Source organism: Typha angustifolia, chromosome 5 (genome assembly GCF_048772165.1).
Source record: "Typha angustifolia cultivar Huaian chromosome 5, ASM4877216v1, whole genome shotgun sequence".
Classification (NCBI taxonomy): domain Eukaryota; kingdom Viridiplantae; phylum Streptophyta; class Magnoliopsida; order Poales; family Typhaceae; genus Typha; species Typha angustifolia.
Genome location: NC_133243.1, coordinates 4,356,120 through 4,376,714, shown reverse-complemented (window position 1 = coordinate 4,376,714; position 20,595 = coordinate 4,356,120). Strand labels below are relative to the sequence as shown.

Genomic DNA, 20,595 nt, shown 5'->3' with positions numbered 1-20,595 from the left:
TTCTAGAATATAGCAATTTATTGAATACAGATAACTCATGCTGAATACAAACAGCTCATGAATTGAGAATGATTACTTCATTTGCATATTTAGCCTCGCATTGCATTATTTTTCCTCACAGTACCGTACAGGATTCACAAATTGCTTGCATATTTCCAGATTCCACTAGGAGTATCACCAGTCTAATGGATACAAAGCAACTATGAGCAAGAGTAGGGCAGCTCATTGAGTTGCCTACAAAGGCAACCAGCATTAAAAAAGTTATTAGATGACAAAAATCATGTTCCCCTGAGAGATTTCGTGTAATACTGTTGTAACCATGCATGGGCAGATATCTGTTCCTGGAGGCAGCATTTCCGAATTTGTCCTGTTTTTTTCTTTTCCTGGAGAGATTGTTGTACTATGTCCAAGCATCCACATCGTTGATACGGAAATGATGCCTCGAGAGATCCACAAGAAATAAAAGCTCCTTTGCAAAGACAAGCTCCTCTCTGTAGAGTAATACTTGCATGGGCTTGAAAGCTCCAACACCTAGAAACTATATCAGTAACATCTTATATAACAGCATTATGTTCTTCGATGATCATATGGGCCGTTAGAAATTGGCCAACTATTCAGCTGACTGTCGTGCATATGGACTGCTGACTATACAATCCACTAACAGCACTCATGAATTGCTGTTTGCTTCTTCTTCTCTTTGAAACTACTGTAAATCCTTCTGTATCCTTGTTTCCTTTATGCATGTCTGTTGAAGCTTGGTCACCAGATTCATTCTTCATTGGGTTGCCACTCTGCTCTCTACTTGCTTTGCTTTCTGGTCCATTTTGTTTTGTACTTTCCTGAGTTTCAACTGAAGTGTCCAAACTATCATGGACAGACCTCACTATGAAGTTAAGCAGAATCTGCCTAGCAAGCTCTGTCTTGTAAGAATTTTGTGTGCCACCTTTACCTTTGCTTTCCCTAGCTTTACCTCCATCACTAACTTTATTATCTTGTCTTTTCTGTTCTGTAAGAACTGTGTCAGCTTCCACCTCCTTTGTAAGGATTGGCAGATTTACCTCTGAGCTCAAATTAGTTACAGGATTTTGAGCATCTGGATCTTTGTTGGTATCATCTGGTTGTTGCAAAAGCTTCCCAGGCACAAACTCAGCAGCATGAGGATTCATGATGCTGGGGCTGGGACTACTCCTAGCAACAGTGTTTTGGCTGTTTGAGTAACCCTGCTTTCTACGGAAGGTATGACCACTACGATAATACAAAGTTGACCTAGGACCCCGAGGTACTCTAGTATCAACAGAGTGAGGGGAGGTGATTTCCATTCTCTGGCTTGGGGATGTTGAATGGGCAACTCTCGTGTCATAAATTGCCGCCGTATTGTATGGATGAGGCATAGACAACAGTGAGCCTGGACTAAATGGAGGAGCTGAAGCTGAAAGTTTGCTTCCATTTGTTGTGTCTTTCTTTGGTCCTGATGGTTGTTGGTTCTCATTGCTCTCAGGAGACTTTTCCATTGTACTGACCATCTCCACTTGACTTGAGTGAATCTCTTTCTCACCATCATCACTTGTTATTTCCTTGTCCAATTCTACTTCTTTTACTTTTTTCTCTTCATCTTCTGATGTCTCCGGCAGATCAGCGACTTCCTCAGAATCAGGATTCTCCTCCTTACTTTCTTCTTGTTGCTCCAAAATTGGCTTCAAGACTGTGCCAGGAGGAGATACTGCTACTTCTTTGTATGATATCGACTTTGATGCAATAGTGGTGAGCCAACTGGAACCAGACACTTTCATGCTTTGTTCTGATTTAGCGTACAAATCAGAGGTCCTGGTCTGCAAGTTATTTGAGTCTTTTTCTCCCGTTACGTATACAACCTTCAGACCTTTGCCAGGTGCAGAATCATTAGAAGGGATTCTTGGTTCTATTATGTTGCCTCTAAGTGCAGGTGATGCATTTTTCCTTTTGTAGCTATTACTCACATAATGTGTATTATCCGAGCTATCGATATTTAATTTAGCAAGATCTGGTCTTCTCCAGCCAAATTTTCTTCGCGTATGTCCAGAGCGTCCTTTTAATGTGGCCTCTTGCCACCCTTCATCAGAAAATTCTTCAGGGGATATTAAATATGCTTGTTGTAACTCATTGGTAGTTAACACATTGATTTTTTTAACCTGTTCTTGTAGGGGCTCTTCAGGTATTCTTGCAACAGTCTGTTTCTTTATTACTGTTTGACTGTTTGGGGATTCCACATCATGCTGGGAATCATCTACATTTCTGATGGATTCGTCTTGATTAGATCTGCTATTATTCTGCATTAAATATATTATAATGTGAAAAGGCAATAAAAATTATCTGAAGTCTCAAGTACATAATAAGACAAAGAAAGGGAAACACAAATGATTTTGATATTGTGAAAAAAATATTTCAAAACTGGTTATGCAAGGTACTAGCAGACAGTAAAACAAGTTACATGTGCTGAACATTTTTATCCAAAAAGATAGATAAGATTATCTTTTTCAAAAAAGTTGACTGAGAATCCAAGGTAATCTAATTGTGATGCGGACATCGGTGACATTACATGGACACATGTATTAGGTGCTATTCGTTCTACAAGGGATTAGTTTTGAGTCAATTACTTTTATTACACATCTAATATTTATGTGTTTAGAATTATATTTATTTTTCACAATTATTTAGGGTGTTGTTTGCTAATTATCATTGTAAGGTCCATATATATGCCAACCTTTTACTGAATCGAGGTTAATAAAAAAAATAAAGATTTTTTAAGATTTATCTCCAATGTAAGTTTTGGGTATAAAACCCTAGTCGAGGATGGAGATATGAACCCCATTTCTTTTGAATATGATGAGTTTCGAGTCACATGAAGAGATCACCATTTTGGAGGAACAAAAAAAACTCATCATCATTGCGAAACCACAAAGTAAGATCTAACGGTCACTAAAAGTGAAGTGTTCATGCATCATCCAATAGTTTATCATCACCTAAATCAATCTTTTTCTTTGTCAAAGGTGAGCAAAGAGAGAGAGTATGCTTGAAAAAGAAAATTTGAATTTTAAAATTTTGAGAATTTTAAGAATTTCGAGCAACCGAAGTTTGATTTCAAATTTCAAATTCTGGTGACTTATCATTTCTTTGAACAACTAATCTTTTTATCTTCCCTTAATCTTCTTAACAAATCCTAACTATGCAAAAACAACCCAAGCCTATCTCAATGTTCAAATGTTAACTTTTCCCCCAAAATACAAAAATTCACTCTTTTCTCCCTTACCATAATTTCACATTTTAACTTTTTCCACCAAAATACCAAATTCCTTCACCTTTTCTAACCGATTAAACCCAAACCCATATGAATCCAAACCTACATAAACCCAAATCTACCTGAATTCAAACCCATCTAAACTCAAATCCACCTGAATCCAAAGTCCCAAACCACCTAAACAAACCAACTCAGTTCACCAACTCAACCCTATCCAAATCCATTAGCACTTAACCCAATCCAACCCGTTCGCCTTAACCCCAAACCTATACCCACCCATTAACCTTATGTCATCTTCAACCTCAGTATATCTAAACCTACCCCAACCCTAACCCGGTTCCTTTCTTCACCAAACTCTCTACTCTAGCAACTTCTCCACCGATGTCATCATCGCAACCAGTGCCCTCCACTAACGCTGATGCATCTTTTCTGAACTCTATTGCCTATCATCGTCGGCTCATAGCCGCCAATCCCCATCCACTGTTGCCGCGTCCCAATCGATTCCCTTCTTCTCTTGTTCCCATGATCGATGCCCTTTTTGAAACTTGGGGCAAATCTTGACATGAAGAAGATTTAGGTATGAAACCTTAGCTTGAAGGTGAAAATGTGAAACGTATTCCTAAATATGATAATACTTAGCTCAACTAAAGTGACTTAGAATAATAGGAGCCCAATAGGTTAGAGTAAGTATAAGAAAAGTCTCAATACATTGCTCAAAGTCACTAAAGACAAGTTTTATTATCAGAAAGATTTGAGTGCAAAATCCTAGCCAAGTGGATGTGTGAAATCTATCCCTAAAAGCTAATAATATTTGGCTTCATTGAAGTAACTTAGATTGATAGGAAACTGTTGGATTGGAGCAAGACGAGTACTGCAGAGGATACACTCAACAGAGTCAAATTCTCTCCCACCTAGGGAGAATGATGCAGACAACACTGATATATTACGCGAGCATATGTATCAGTGCAACTCCTCCTTCAAAGAATTAATTTTAAGTCAATTATTTTTATTATACATTTGTTATTTATGGTATTTAGTTTTTTTTTTTTTTGTAGTTGTCTAGGGTATTATTTGCTTATTGTCATTGTAAGATCTATATTTAATATTTAGGCCAACTTTTTACTTAGTCGAGGTTAATGAAGAAATGAAGATTTTTTTAGATTTATCTCCAACGTGAGTTTTGGTTTTAACCCTAGTTGAGGATTGATGTGTGAAACCTCATTTCTTTCTCCTTTCTAGCGTCATCTTTCTTAGAATCCGAACAATCCCGTTGTTTCACATCAAATTGGCCTCTAAGAAAATTGGTTATAGCATTCTGTATAAGGCTATAAATATATGGGTGTAGCCCTCATTATTGAGAAAGTTACTATCACTATCAAGGTCATCAAATCATGTGAAGTTTGTCCTAGGAGACAAATTTCCTCACCTCTTCAACTGTGTAGTAACTCATAGGGTGATTGCCTTACTTCCAATTGTCACTACTAAGAATAGCACCTTATATACCTCAATTTGTCAAAAATGCGTCAGTATGACAATGATTACTCAATAGTGTATGAAATGATGAATGTATTCATACTACTTGTGATTGAACCCTCCATCACAATTTTCATATGGTCACACCGTACTTTGTTTTCAAGCTACCAATTTGACATTATCACTGAAAGAATATGAAAATGGGAGCAAGATGATACCCTAGTGGCAAATTAAGGAAGATTTGAAGCCCCAACCCTAAGCTCTAATCTATTTGCAGTAAGCCAGCAAGTATGTTGAGGAGAATGATGCAAAAATTATGAAAGCACAGAATGCAACAAGATTATGGCCCAGTAAGCGATGTTATTGAGAGGGCTTGCTCATGTTGTCTAGCTCACTTAACCTATGGCCTCTGATACTAAGTTAATTGTTCTCCAAAAGCACAATTCTAACATTGGCAAATATAATCATGGTTTTGAGTTCCAGCCAACGTTGCTGGATTTTATTTGAGAGCATCCAAAACCACTCAAAAATCGGTAGAATCACTGACTCTAGAGCATCTTTCGACCTTTGGTCAATATCTGCTCATTCAAAGTACCAATTTCAATTACTAGTTCTGTTTGAAACTGCCAAAACCGAAAAATCCATGATTTCAAGTTTGATACTTTGATTAAGCAAGGTTTGTACAACAGAATGATCCACTGTGTTGTCAATCAAATGCACTCCTTTTCTTTCTCTTAAGTATGCAGGTTCTTTATATCTTTGTTTACTTACATCCTTCTCTAGCTAGAAGCTCATTTGGTCAAAAGCCTATCAATCAGTACATGCGTTGGCTTTTGGATGTTCTTGATTAATTTCAATAACTGTTGGATAACTTTCAGTTTCAAAATAAAATCAGATTCCTACAGCTACAGCTTTATCAACATTGTGGGAACAAATTCTGCAGTTCAACAATTTTTTCATAAGATTTTCTGGATAATAAAAATCAAATTCTTACAACTTACTAACATTTTGGGAAGAAATCCTGCATTTACTTTAGTTTAACTCATGGTACCTTATTTTGTTGAGTAACTTCATGTAACTTATATTGTTTTAAAAGAGAAATAACAGGAAAGAGACATAAGCACCTTTGCACGCCGATGTTTTCTTTCTGCATATCTCTCCTTTGCATCTAGATCTGGGCTTATGTAGTCAAGGAGATCTGATACACTGAAAATTTAAAAGTTCTAAATCGGGAGAAAGATAATTTTAATTATTAAACAGTTAATAAATAGTAATAATTCATACCTGAGGTGACCTTTGCTTGCAATAGATGAATCAGGCTTTGGAATGCCTCTTCGAGCAGCCTCTTGCTGCTCTACAGCTTTTGACTCAAAATATTCGAGCCACGCAGCTGCATCCTGGATGAAAGATACAACAGTCAATTTCCAGTTGCAAGCACAATATGTGCATTAATATTTACATATAGAACATAATTAAAGTAACCTGAGTACGAAGATCCTCAGATCCAAGTTTTGCCTGAAGTATCTGTAAAGTCGTTTGTTCATGTTGCACACTTAGGGAGTATGCTTCCATCATAGAAAGAGCTATAGCAATGGCATGGTAGCTTGCAGCAGTCTGTCATATATAATAATATCAGCAAATAGAAATGGTGTTGGTGTTGGTGTTGGTGTTTGTGTTGCAACAGTGAAAGTTAAGAGGATATTTAATATATATTACATTCAAAAGCTTCTCATTTCCAATTAATCTGTACTTTGTATATCAATTTAAATGGCCATAGATGCCCTTCCATATGCTTCCAGTTTTATTTATGTACTTCTTAAGTTCTTTCTAGTTTCTATGCATCCTATACTCACATATGTACCTATGCACCCAGAAATCTACATAATAAAATAAGAAAATCATACGCACAGAGACAAACACAAAGACATACATGTCTGCACACAAAAAAAGTAGGAGAGAGAAAGAGAGAAACTGACATATGTGTGTGTGTGTGTGTGTGTGTGTGTGTGTGTGTGTGTGTGTGTGTGTGTGTGTGTGTGTGTGTGAGAGAGAGAGAGAGAGAGAGAGAGAGAGAGAGAGAGAGTAAGAGAGAGAGAACCTGTATGTGATCAGCTCCCAGCAATCTCTTGTTGCACTTAAGTGCCTCATGTAGGTATCTGAGTGCAACATGAACATTACCCATGCCCTCTTCCATCATTGCCACATTTATATAGGTTGCAGCAGAATTTGGGTGTGACAGTCCACATGAGAACTGTAGAAGATAGAGTGCACGATTCACATACCTGGAAATGAAGGCATCAATAGTCATGATCTTCTTTCATCTAATATAGTACTAAAAACAGATACTACTGCCAGCTTTTCTTTGACAAATGATGTCCATAATTTGTAGGGGTCCTTTTCAAATAGAGGTGAAGACTATCACTTGATAGTAACACTACCAGGACATACTTCTCTATGCGCATACATGTGAATTTTACATCTCAGAGTTAAAGACCATCTTAACAGAAAGGTTTTCCAGATTGTTGCATAACAGTACCATAAGATTGCTTTACGAAGTCCGAGGACCTTTAGTACCGTACCAAACCAGCAGCCTTTGTGCCAAGCAACGACCGCCCTTGTCCCTTTCCTTTTTCCCAAGAATTTAATTCTAATTAAATAAGAGTAATTGACTCAAGGGTCAAGACTGCCACCAGTATTTTCTCAGTCCATCTCATCCCCAGAGTTGAGAAATGAGAGTTTATTTATGTTGCAGTTCTGTTTAAATATTTTTGTCCTCCTAGCCTCCTAGGCACTGCCTTTATAGGAGGCTCGTGCACTAGATAAATTTTTAAGGTTCTGATCTAAATTTCTGCTGATAAAACTCTTAACTCTTAACAAGACTTGGCATGCTTTTGAAAGCAATCTCTAGATAGGATTCAGCAGTTTTGACTTTTCAGTTCACACAAAAGATATTATCCTTAGATATACTAAATTGTTCAATAAACACTTCCATCAGCTAGCTTATGTTACACGGGAGATTTCTACATTCAGAAAGTCCAGAAACTTAACAGTATACAGTCATAAAAGTTGCAAGGCTAAATTTAATGAAATATGATGCTCTTGTCATGTTGGATGGATGAATATCAGAGCAATGCTCAGGACCTACCCCACTAATTATTCAGAGGCAGTAATTTGTTGACTTAAAAGATCCTTAGACCAAGAACATAACAAGGAAAACCATGCCAGGCAATGAAACTAAGAAAAGAAATCAAGCAAGACAAAGGGACCTCAGGTGGTGGTGAAATATAGGTTGACTGCGGTGAAGATTTCTAAGTGGACTACCGAGTCTCTTTATCTGGTTTCTCAAATATCCTAGTCTAGGCTATTTTACCCATATTGATCTGAATGGATAGGCTGACCAACTTAGACCAAACAAATCCAAAGAATTTTTTTTTCTATGCCAAGTCCATAACCAAGGTTTCGGGAATGGTTTGCAACTTTGCATTTGCATATTATAATGCATTAACTTCTAGCTAGTTAGTTCATCACAGTAATGAGAAGTGATCAAAATTCAACTGAAGTTATCAAGGTCTATCTGCAGTTTTTGCATCTGTTCCTATTGACCAGTGGCATTTAAGTGCTAACCTTTGGCCATTCCATGAGTCTTCCTGATTTCTCAAACAAACAAGGAAAGCATTGAATGTAATCAACAGCAAGGAAATATTGAACAGCTTCTAGCATATAATTTATATGAGAGAAGAGAGAATTTGACAGGTAGATAGACTCCCATAAACTGCTGAGATGCAGATTGGCGCATGGGAACTGTACTGCATGTGAAAGAATTTAATGTGAAGGATTTAGTAGACAGTCTCACAGATTCAATTATTGACTGTGATTAGTGATTACATATATAATAAGAGCACGGTAGTATGGCATTCACATGACTTGCATGCAGTTATAACTTATAACCCAATTGTAGTAACTGCAGACAAGAACAAAGAAAACTAGAAGATGAAATTATGTCCAGAACCAAGGGAAATGTTTACAGGTCTGCTTGTTCACTCACAAAGTATTAACTCAAGACTAGAGTTGTACATCTTCACCACCCAAAGATGAAAATTCCGAGGCTCTACACTCCAAGGTAGAGGCAACAACTAGAGTTGCAGAAATAGGTGGGTCAGATAATCTTGAAAAGGGTGGTTATACTAAATCATAGTCATAACAGGTGTGATTCTCTGAATGAAAGTTCAAAAATCCTCTAAAAGACTGATAAGGGCTACTACCTCGCTGAGGTTTTGTGCATTCAAGTTAAATAGACTTATTGCAATCATCAGGTCATCAGAGGCTAAAGTGGAGAATTGTAGATCCAGAATCCAAGATTAACTCCACAAAGACAAGAGCGGAGGTCGTAATGTTTACAAACATAAATTCCTAGAAGTTATGGTAGGGTAGGGTCTTCTTGCAGCTTCACTACCTTAATCCTCATGGCCTTAGACTGTACTACTGCTGCCCACCAAAACATCCAACAGTGAGTCGTCATTATCGTTGCCACCAAAAACCGCTCCCTCTCCCTCTCCATCTCCCTTTTCACTTTTTTCAGTATATTTTAACAGCTCCACCAGCAGAACAGCAGTTACATGATGTTGGCGCAAAGATTAGCGCTCTTATAAGTGATAAAACTAGAGAAGTGAAAAACTATGACATGCAGGTAAGAGGCAATGTCATTACGACATTTAGCATGATAATAATCTGAAATTATACAGCATCAGTTAGTACATGTAATTAATAAATGTAATTACTGAAAGCCAACGATAACATAGCAGGAAATTGGCACAACTGTTATTCAGTGAGTACTGTTCAAGTAACCCATATATGATGTTAAGATTGTACTATAGATACCTGATTGTTTCTATTTAACCCTATACTTAATTTCGTTTGGCAAATTACTGAAGGAGACATCTAGTTATAATTGAAAGAGAAAATCAAACAGAGAAATATAATACCACAGATAGGATACTTAAGAATGGTAACTGATCTTTAAGTAAGAAAGACTTCTTAGAAGGAAGGATTCTAGCTGAACTTACTTCAAAGCCAATTCAATGTGTTGGAGCCGATAGTAAAAAACAGAAAGATCCCCATAACTTTTCATTGTTTCAGGATGGTCAAGGCCAAGCTCCCTTTCATTGATATCAAGAGCCTTTTGCTGATATATAGTAGCCTATAAAATACGAGAGGAAGTTCAGCACAATCTGACTGCTACTCATGACGGCTTATCATTCATAGTCTTAGGCTCTTAGGTTTTAAAGATTTAGTATTCATGCCAGAGAGGGAAGGTGATAGACCGATAGCAGATCATAAAAACAGGATATGAAGAAATTGAGATGTGCACTATCATGTCTGATTTCTTAACAGTTTTGAATTGTACTATTATTCATGCACATAACACAATATCAGAAGGCATGCAAGAATCTAGTATTCTTGACTGTCAAAGAAAACCATAATAATTTTGATTCTCATTTTAATCTGTGCTTATATAAGGAAAAACACAAATTGATATGGTACATCAGCAAATAAGCAGTGCAGCACATTTGCATGTAAATGCCATCAAGAATATATATAGCTGCTCAATTATTACCTGATCAAAATCTCCAGTATGATAAAGAACTACTGCCAGCAGACTGTATGCATTAGCAGTCATTCTATTATATGGCCCACAAACCGCTATCAATTTCGACAATGCCTTCAAAATAATGTAGAAAAGGTGTTAGAAGATCATAATGACAAATTTATCAACTGAATCCAAGATCAAAAAAGGTGAGAGCAAGATATAGTTCCTGCACCTTTGTGCCATAACTGACAGCATCATCTAGCTTTCCTTTATCCAGTGCTGTCTTTGATGATTCCAGTAAGTTCCGACCATCTGCAGAGGAACAGGCCTTGTGCTGTAGCAAAGAATTCCAGTATTTCAGCAAACACAATTGGTAAAAGTCTGTGAAAAAGAGTTGTAGTATTATATTTGTATTCTGGATCTTACTTTGTAAACAGGAACCATGCTGATAATATCAGATTTCTCAAATGGGTTAGGGCTATTCATGTCATAGTCTCGAGCAACCAATTCCAGTCCAACCTGTATCAGATCATGTCAAATATATCTGTTTTAAGAGGGAATAACCAAATATTTGCATCTTACTCTAGATTTTCATACCTTATTGCAAAGTCCTCTGAGAATTACAAACTTCCGTAGGTGCTGAAATTCATCTTTTATCCTCCAAGAAAATCTTTTTGAAATAAAGTTTTCAACCCACTTCTTCTTAAGAGTTTGTTCTGTAAGATAATCTTGGTTATCATTTTCCTCTTTTGATGAACCAAGCAAGATGTTCAATGTTTCGGCAATAGCAGATGACAACTCTGATAAATTCTCGACTGCTGAGACAACAGCACGTATAATGTATTTGAAAGCTCGAATAACCATCTCATGAATGCATAGTGATTGTATATGTGGTTGCTTCTCTGCAAGCTCAACCTATTTATCAAAGAGAAAATCACACCAAGTCCGTCTATTCTCAATACAAGAGAACTTCAAGGAAGGCTAAAGGACCAGTAAACGAGATACTTGTACTCACCACGTGCCCTAAGGAGGACATATTAAGTCCCCGTGTATGCATAAAATCAGTTAGGGTTCTTCCGTCAACTGGAGAAAGCTCAAGTGATGCAAAATCTGCTACCTAGAGAGAATGTTAACAACGAAGTTAGTCATGAAGGAGTAGAAGAAAAGAAGTGAGGTTTAAAGACAGCTACAAGATCAAACATTTACCAGCTTCGGAAGTGCAACATCATCATAAAATTTATGTGCCATCTTGATGAGCTCATCCGCTGACTGTTTCAAGCACCAATACAAAGCCAAGGGTGAAGTGACTTGTAGGAAGACTGATACCAAAAAGTACTCTTGCAGCATCCACTTAAAGATTTGATAGTTAACAGATATTACAATCATTATCCATTATAAAATCTATCGACTGACAATAATAATCTAAAACTTCCTCCTTTTTTTGCATCCCAGATGATATGCTACATTTACTTGGTCTTACAATTAGCTATATAATGATCGTAACCAATATCCAACTAGGGAAGAACATCATTTCATACATAATGCGTATAAATGTGCCTTCCGCAAGACATGATCATCAACATCAACATTACTCTCATCTAATAATTTTCCAAACAAATAAAGGTAAGCAGTACAAAATGAGGATCAAACGACAACTGTTTATGATAATTAAATGTCAACTACTTATAGAAAGATTAACCACATCTTTACAATTGCAGATGGAGACATTATATCTATAGTTCGAAGTATTGGTGGAAAATGATAAAAATTGACCATCCAAAGGTGTCGGCCATCAGCAGATACATATCTGTTGCATCAACCGTATCAGCCGAAGATAAACAATTTTAATACTTTTTTCATGCAAACTAGATGTGGGCTGGATCCTAGGTTGGGTATGACTTGAATCCAACTCGAGACATCAATCCTAATGTCTCAATGTGTCTCATTTTACATCTCCCACCCATTTTTTTTTCTCTATTTTCCTTTTTGTTGCTATACTTCTTTTTTCTCTCCATTCTACTCTTATCAACCTATTTCTTGTAACACCCCCTACGCTCAACTCTATTGTAAAGATGGTTGTTAACCTCATCAGCAAGTGGCTTTCAGCCACTTTTTATTGTGAATGTGATGATGATGCAGAACATATATACTTATTTCGATTTATGTTGCCACTATCTTATGTGAGTAATCTAAATTTTCTTACCTGTCTATCATTTTTTTCTGAAGTTTTTAAGATCTCATATGTTTTATGTCGTTTCTTGAATTTAAGTATTTAAAAAAGAGACTGAAACCAAGATGTATACAAGGGCAATTATTGTCAAGACGTATCATTTTTCCCAACGACTATATGTATACTATTACAGATATTTAGAAAAACCTTGATGTATCCTTGTATCCACCATCCTCGTATGTTGTTAAGCTACCTTGTTCTACTTTTCTTCCTAAAGTACTAGATCTGCTTTATAACAAACTTTATATTGACAATTATTTCTGATTAAATTATTGTGTCTTTGTGCCATATGAAACATTTTAGTAATATTTGATTTGTATGTGCATGTTTTCTTGCGATATAAGTTACTTGAATTCAACAAAGGGATGCTCAACTCATCAAAAGATCCTTAACGGTCATATGTCAATGGCATTTTTAAATACTTAACATTCAATACATAGAAACAGATGGATGAATGCATTCAAGTTTGACTTCACCAAAAATACATATTTGCTAGCAATCAGGATCGTTATCTTACCTTCTGATGAAGACCAGTCTCAGAATCTTTCAAACGGGAAAAGGCATCTTCCTTAAGAAATTTCCTTACTTCAGTATCTTCATTGGATTCAAACTGTTTTAGATTCTCTAAGTCAGGTGCAACTGTTAGAAGTATGTTGCTACTCACGGTCTCTTCCTTTTCAGACCTGCTATCCACATCTGTTCTCTTTTTTATTTTCCGTAACTGCTCAAAATTTTCTCCAAGACCTTTAACAACTGATTTAACCTGAGGATCTTCACTCTTTCCTTTAGGCTCCTCTGCTGCAGGCGTCTCCTTTTTCTGTAAGTCTTGCAGCCAGCAAGCACCAAGTTCCCATCTGATAGACCTGTCGGTCGTGCTAGATTCTTTCTCTAGCTTGATCAAGCTATCACTAAGTACTCTGCGCACTAAATTCCTGATTGCACTAACAGTATGACAGCCAGACAGGCACTGATTTCCCTCATGTCGATCCATATTGGAAAACTTGCTGAGGACAATTCTTAAGCTGAAGAAATATTCCACAATGAGTTCACATATACTTTGATATGATTCAAAGAAATTAAGGGAGAATTTAAGGTTATAAATTTTATCGAAAGAGAGAAATTATATGAAACATATAGCAGAGGTGCGGATCTCCATTGTAAGGTATACGAGAAACATCATGACAAAGATGGTAGTAAAACTCTTATTGTTTCTTTGAAAATGTTTTTCTTTTTTTGGAAGAAACTTGTTTCTCTGATGAAATGACATCTTTTTGGAAGTTATTGCAGCTTGTTTCCATGAAAAGAATCAAAATATTTTGATACATTGTGTACTTTAAGACAAAGATTTGCAAATGCATTAATGTTTATTCATATAACCTGTTGATGTTCAAGGCATTGGAACCTCCATCTGGTTGATCATCTACATCAATGTGCTGAATGTCATTTTTAGTGCTCCTTATATGTCCTGAAACCTTAACAGTGGCAGTATATCCACAATGCTTAAGAATGACAGCTCCTAATGTGGGTGTGTCCTGAAAAACATGTGTTAGATCTATTGATACTAATTATGGCAGGTGGTAGTATTAAATAACCAACTTAAGAAGAATCACTGAGCCATGAGTTCTTACTTTAACAACAGCACTCTCATCAGCAGTCAATCCTTTGAGAAGATTTCTTAGGGAGACATCCTTAGGGCACATATTAAGTAATGCACTCCCATCGACTTTCTCGTCCTGCTTCAAGCTGGCATCTGCCGGATCCCTTTTAATAACTATGCACAAGTCACCTGTTTGTTCTTCATGAATAATACCTCGTGAAGTAGTTGACTTCGGATTGGAGTCGATGAGACAACGTATTGCTGAAACAGCCTTAAATATTGCTGTATCCACAAAAAGACTGTGCAGTAAGAAGGCCTTCCTGTCTCTTACGAGTCTCTCCTCTTCAGTTTTAGATGGCATTCTTGCCAAAATTGAAAACTCTGTTGCCCACCGTCGTTGATCATATTTACCATCTCGTCCATGACCACCTCCATTCCCTCCCCAATTCTCGTCTTCTATTGGCAGTGAGGGGTGCTTTGAAGAAGATTCAACAAATATAGGAGGGACAAGCCATGTATTGGCACGGAATCCATATGGAAGATTACCAAACTGAAAGGTGTAAAGATTTTATTGTCAGCAGAAAGTTCTACAAAAGAGAGCATCATCATTAGTTCAACTTTGAAGCAAATTACTGTAAACTAGTTTGGCGTCAGAACCTTATTATGTTCAACAAAAGCCTTCATTAAGGACTCGTAAGCCTGCATGTAACAAAGAATGATTATGATATTAACCTTCCTTTCCAAAATGGAAAAAAGCAAAAGAAGTGACAGGTATTTATGCTAATCAGAACTGGGACATGTTTTACAAGCAAAAAAGTAGCAAAGCAAGAAAATTCTGGTATGTAACTATTCTGTGTATGATGAGTAGTTAAGTTGGAAAAAGACTGTTGACGTTGGAAAATATGACTCCATTTGTATAGAGCCAAAAGGTAATACAGTCACGCACATTTGCAAATGCACTGCTGAGCTGCTGCAGAAGATCAACAAGGGAGTGCCTCATAACATGTTGTTTCCCGGTAGTACAAAATCCTTGGGCAGAGGATGTTACATTTATAATCTTCCCATTACAAACTTTAACCTGTGTAATGCAAACAAATGCAACCTTTAGTTACTATAAAAATGAAAGGAAGATATTTCAATGTGAATGAATCAGAACCCATCATAGTAGAGAGGAACAACCTAAACTGTAAAGTAATATATATATATATATGATAGTATAATATAATTTAAGAAATCAACCTAAAACTTTTAAAGCATTCTAGAATATTTCATGCATCCATTATATCTACAGACACCTTGGATAATTCGATTTAATATTAAAGTTCATCAACCCGTAAAACTAGTGGAATGCAATCTTTCTCATTTGAATAAGGTTATAAATAAACAAAACATATGACAATCAGGCCACTTTTGGTTTTCCAGAGAACAATTTGTTCTTGGAACAAATTGTAAGTTATATGGAACATAAAACTGACCAAGCCGAATGCCAGTGAGCTACGCCAATCTCAAGATTAGCTTATTTATTAATTGATTCTCTAATGACTCCAATATCGAGCCAATTTTAAGACGAATGACACCCTAATTTGACCGTCACAGTGTTAAGGACAGACCAACCAAGCAACAGGTTTACAAGTATAAATTTCTTTTGAGCATTTCCACAAATAAGAAATGTGCGCCGTTATGAATACATTCCACGCGAGAATCACCTCAATTTCAAAATAATCTCCTTCCCGCCTCTTTCCATCAATCTCACGCCTCCGTATAACTGCCAATAAAAGGTAGAAACTTTACCAATACCCACCAAGCCAAAATCCAAAGCAACACAAAATAATCATCGTATGAGAGAAGAAAAAGGAAATCGTACATTGGATAGGAGAGGTCAGGTGGGAGAAGGAGAAGAAGTCGTAGAAGTCGGCAAGTTTGGGAGGTGGGTGGATGGCCGCCATGTCGAACTTCTCGGAGATAGCGGGGATCGAGCCGGGATCTCCGGGGACCGGAGAAGAAGACCCGCGTGGCGATCTGCCATTTGCTGCAGTCTTGACGGTAGCTGTTGTGGGCGTAGTAGGGGTAGGAGGAGAAGACGAATTGTGCTTCCGCGATTTGCCGACTCCATCTTTGTGCTTGCCGAATACCGTGGTGGACGCCACGATATCTAGGAGCCTCCGCACGTGCGCGATCGCCTGCTCCTCCGTCGAGTAGTCCTCTGCCACGTGCAATGCCGATTAGAGAAATGTTACCTACGTTAGAGCCCAATGGCCTCGGCCCATGGGCCATAATTAAGGGTACATCGAAAATCACGTAATTATATTTATACCCTACATTTTTATTAATTATAAAAGGAGCCGTACGATATAATGTAGATATAATGTAAAGCATATCTTAATTTGAACTAACATCGTGAGAATAACGTAACCAAGGATGCATTGAAAATCGTGTGCTATCTTTTTTCTTCTCTGAAAAATTTATACATAACACCATATTTTATAACGTAATTGTATTTATATCTTACATTTTTATTATTTATAAATCGAGCCATGTGATATAATGTAAAGCATATCTTAGGTTAGATTTGAGCTAATACCGTGAGAATATTCCATTAAATACAGATAATTTATTTCTAAAATGACTAAAATATTCTTATTTTTTAAATAATTAAAATACTATTAATATGATTTAGTTGAGGGTATTTTTATAATTTTCTTAGCATAGTTAACTTAATTAAGAGATTTTCTTAAGTCTAACTAACTGTAATATATTTTCTGCATATATTCACTTGGAGCTCTCGATTTACAAATAATAAAAATATAGAGTATAAACTATAATTTTATTAAAAAATAAGATGTTATATGTAAATATAAAATATTATATAATTATCATTAAAAACATTTAAAATATCATAGTTGCATTGCATTCTTTAAAATATAAAAATTACCATCACCATCATACAACTCTTTCATAGATGTCATCGTATCAGTTAAATCTAATGAAATACTATTAAAACTGACTCTAGACTTCACCAAAGAAGAATATATCCTAATTAAATGTAGTGATAATTAAAGTGAATCAAAAGGAAAAATTGAGTTAAAAATTAATTAAGAACCTAATTTTTGACCCAACGCCTTCGTTACGCTAATCAATTCGACAATTTACTTTTTAAAGTTCGTCTTACAACCTCCAGATTTGAAAGCAAAAGAGGAAAAGTGTTAACGGAATTTAATTTTGCATCAAAAACTGAGCAAAGCTGCGGTTGTTTTATTTCCCTTTTCAACCCTCTAATTTTTTGCGGTCCGTCTTCGGCTAAGATATACGTTGGGGATTGCGATAAAAGCGGATGCCCGAGAGGATTTCATATTTTGTAGGGTTTAAATTGTAAAATATCCGTCTAACTAATATTTTCTACCGACACCTCCCGCTTTCTAATTATTATGCAAAAAAAGAAATTAGTTAAAGATCGTAAGAAAGAGAGCAGGGGGCGAAATGAGAATAACGGAAAAGTAGAGGGGGGTTAAAATAAATATGCACAACAGGAAAACGTGCTCGACAACGACGTGACGTGCTCCGAGTCCCGACAAACACGTGTTATTCCACAAATATTCCCCAATTATATATATATATATATATATGAGCTAGAGAATAATATATCCAAATTAATTTTTCACATATTATTTAGATTAAAATTTTATTATATTTATATCATAATTATAGTAAATAAATTTAAATGTTAAAAAGATTAAAAACTCAAAATCTATTAATTTTTTTTTTAGTTTCAAGGTGAATTAAACACACAATAAATAATTAAAATAGCAATAAAAAATAATAATAAGTCTCATAATTGTAGTACATTTTACTAGTTAGGTGGCCCTCAATCTTGTCTCATTAGTTATTATAGCTTTAAACCAAACACTACAAACGACAAAGATGACAAAGATGTGGTGAAAAATTATGGCCGTTGGCAGAGGGGAAAAAACCAAACACGTCAGTGATAGCTCCTGTCTTTCCAAAGTTTCTTCTTAATGATTAGGTTAGCAAACAAAATTTAAATTTAAATTAAACTTTCCATTATGGAGTCACTGTTAATGCTAGTATTTTATGGGATTATTTAATGGTCTACCAACGGACTGGGCTTTTTTAAGAGAGAATAATTTAAATTATATACATATATATATATATATATATGAGGCACTATGTAAGTGTAATTATGAGTTCTGGGAGAATCTATAGATTTGGTAACGTCCAAAAAGGCACCGGATGTTGGAAGAATTCCTTACCGTCAAAGATACTTCTAATAATTTTTAGGAAATTTTATAATTTACACCTTACCTTCCCTGTTATTATCAATTAACATCTTTATAAAAATAATTTTCATCCATTTTAGAAATAAAAAAAAGATTCACATACCTAAATATCACTCTTTCCTCCCCCCAATATTATTTAAATATTTTGAAATATTCCTTGATGAACTAATAATTCAACATAGATCCAAATTAAACTTTTTTTTGATTAAAATTTCCCTAATTAAACTTGCATATGGTCCATTAGCCAATCAATTGAAAGGTGCATGGATGATAGTTATTTGTACGGTTAGGGATGCAGGGAATCCGATCATACCTAAAATGGCATGTACGTAGTTAAAGCCTGACGTACCCTTCTTAAATTCCTCCTCAATGTTTCCAACTAAAAACTCCAACTTGATTACAATTTGTCTAATTGCAAACTATATTGAGTTGGATATTATAACATATATCTCAGAATTTTATTAAAAGCACCCTACATTTTTATTATTTATATCATACTATATTTTTGTTCTAAAAAAACTTATTCAAGGATATTAAGATCATTTAGCCTCTATAGTTAACTTATCTCATTGTTAATGACAAGTATCAAAACATCCTACTTGAACTACTATTTGAAAATCGAATAACAAGTATAAGGCAGGTTTACCGTGAATACGGGGGTGGAATTAGAAAAATAAAAAATAATAAAACGCGATTAACAAATAATATAGGGTGCGAAGCGAAAAAATGTACTAGAATCAGTCACCACCTACCTTCCACTATTCTCAGAACCGATGGTTTTAGAGTCACGATTTCCACGCCGTCGGTTAACCGGTGCCCACGGACCTGCCATGATGATTAATCCACCATTTTATGCATTAGAAAAGAGATAATTATGAACATTAAAGAAGAAAAAGCCCAAATTAATTTATAGTTAATTACCACATGAGACAGTGAATAATTTGTGAGGTGGCAAGTCTCTACATGGGAGCCCAACAACTTCCTCACATCCAGAATCCTATCAGTAGATATTCCCTAACAAAGAAGAAGAAGAAGAAGGAGAAGAAATTAAGCAATGGATTCAATTTAATTGTTCCAGAGAATGTAAACTTAAAAGAAGAATGAATGGAAAACAATACCTTGAGTGTCACCTGGGAGTCATAGGGGGTGACCACTGTGACATCGATTACACTCGGAACAACTGTAAAGAGTAATAGAGAGAGTTGAAAGATAAGGAAGGGGGGAGGAATAACTTTTGCATTCGTATCCAGAAAGTTTGGAAATTAACAAAACAAACACCATAAACAAAAGAAGAGTTCAAACGAAACCAACGAGACCTTTCTCCTCTTTCTTCTTCTTCTCTCCTTTGCCTCTGTTTCCTTTGCCACGGCCAGCCTTCGGAGCCATTAGAGAAAGATAAAGAGAAAGAGAAGAAGTTTGAGAGGTTTTAAGAGTGAAGAAAGGAAGAAGAAGAAGAAGAAGAAGAAGAAGAAGAGGAGATAGATAGATAGGATAAGGAGATGTGAGAGGGATTTAATCTCACTCACGGATTTCTCTTCAATCCTAGCCTCTCATTCTTGGGTTTTCTCTTCTCCTCTCGGCTTCTTCTCTATAAAAGGCTCTAGAAATGGGCCCTAGGGGGGGCCTGAGGACAAGATGGTCAGAGGGATATTGGGTTGAGCCACGTGGAAGGCACGAGGTGATTAGTTGGTGGATTTGTTCTACCGGGTGTCATTAATGGAATCTGATTGAACCAATCAGGTGGAGGGTGAGCCCTAATTAATTCATGTGGTTTGGGTCTTAATCCATTGTGTAGTTTTCTATCACTGGGGTTGCCCTGTTGAATACTATTTTTCTTAGCTTCAGATGTTTGACACCTGTCCTCACTTTAAATCTCGGCCGCCCAAATTACGAGCTAATATTGTAATATAAGAACCAAAGTATTATTAAATCGGATTCACTTAAGAAGGCGGTCGATAATGATTTCTCAAAGCTAAGGACCGTATCGAACCTAAATATAAAAGATTGAGATTTGGCGCGGGCTGACTTATTAGAGCCTATTTGGGCGTGCCATCAGATATGCTCGATCACACCGGCTGAAATCCGATGACCTACTTTATTCTTTCTGGTGCCACATCTAATAATATACCCGGACCAAAT

General features: G+C 36.2%; 1 protein-coding gene across 1 annotated transcript; it reads right to left on the bottom strand.

The window, feature by feature from the left end:
• On the bottom strand, window positions 1-20,004 carry LOC140760101 (protein REDUCED CHLOROPLAST COVERAGE 3). Its single transcript, XM_073096914.1, has 23 exons — window positions 19,773-20,004; window positions 19,575-19,636; window positions 19,378-19,470; window positions 19,209-19,281; window positions 16,026-16,364; window positions 15,868-15,926; window positions 15,108-15,239; window positions 14,819-14,860; window positions 14,193-14,711; window positions 13,942-14,096; window positions 13,082-13,586; window positions 11,541-11,603; window positions 11,350-11,451; window positions 10,932-11,249; window positions 10,761-10,853; window positions 10,567-10,668; window positions 10,362-10,466; window positions 9,811-9,944; window positions 6,846-7,029; window positions 6,230-6,361; window positions 6,032-6,144; window positions 5,872-5,953; window positions 1-2,306 (listed from the first exon to the last, which is right to left on the bottom strand). Exons 1-23 carry the CDS (start codon window positions 19,840-19,842, stop codon window positions 615-617), a joined length of 5,169 nt encoding a protein of 1,722 aa, XP_072953015.1. The 5' UTR covers window positions 19,843-20,004; the 3' UTR covers window positions 1-614.
• Window positions 20,005-20,595: the final 591 nt, after the last annotated feature.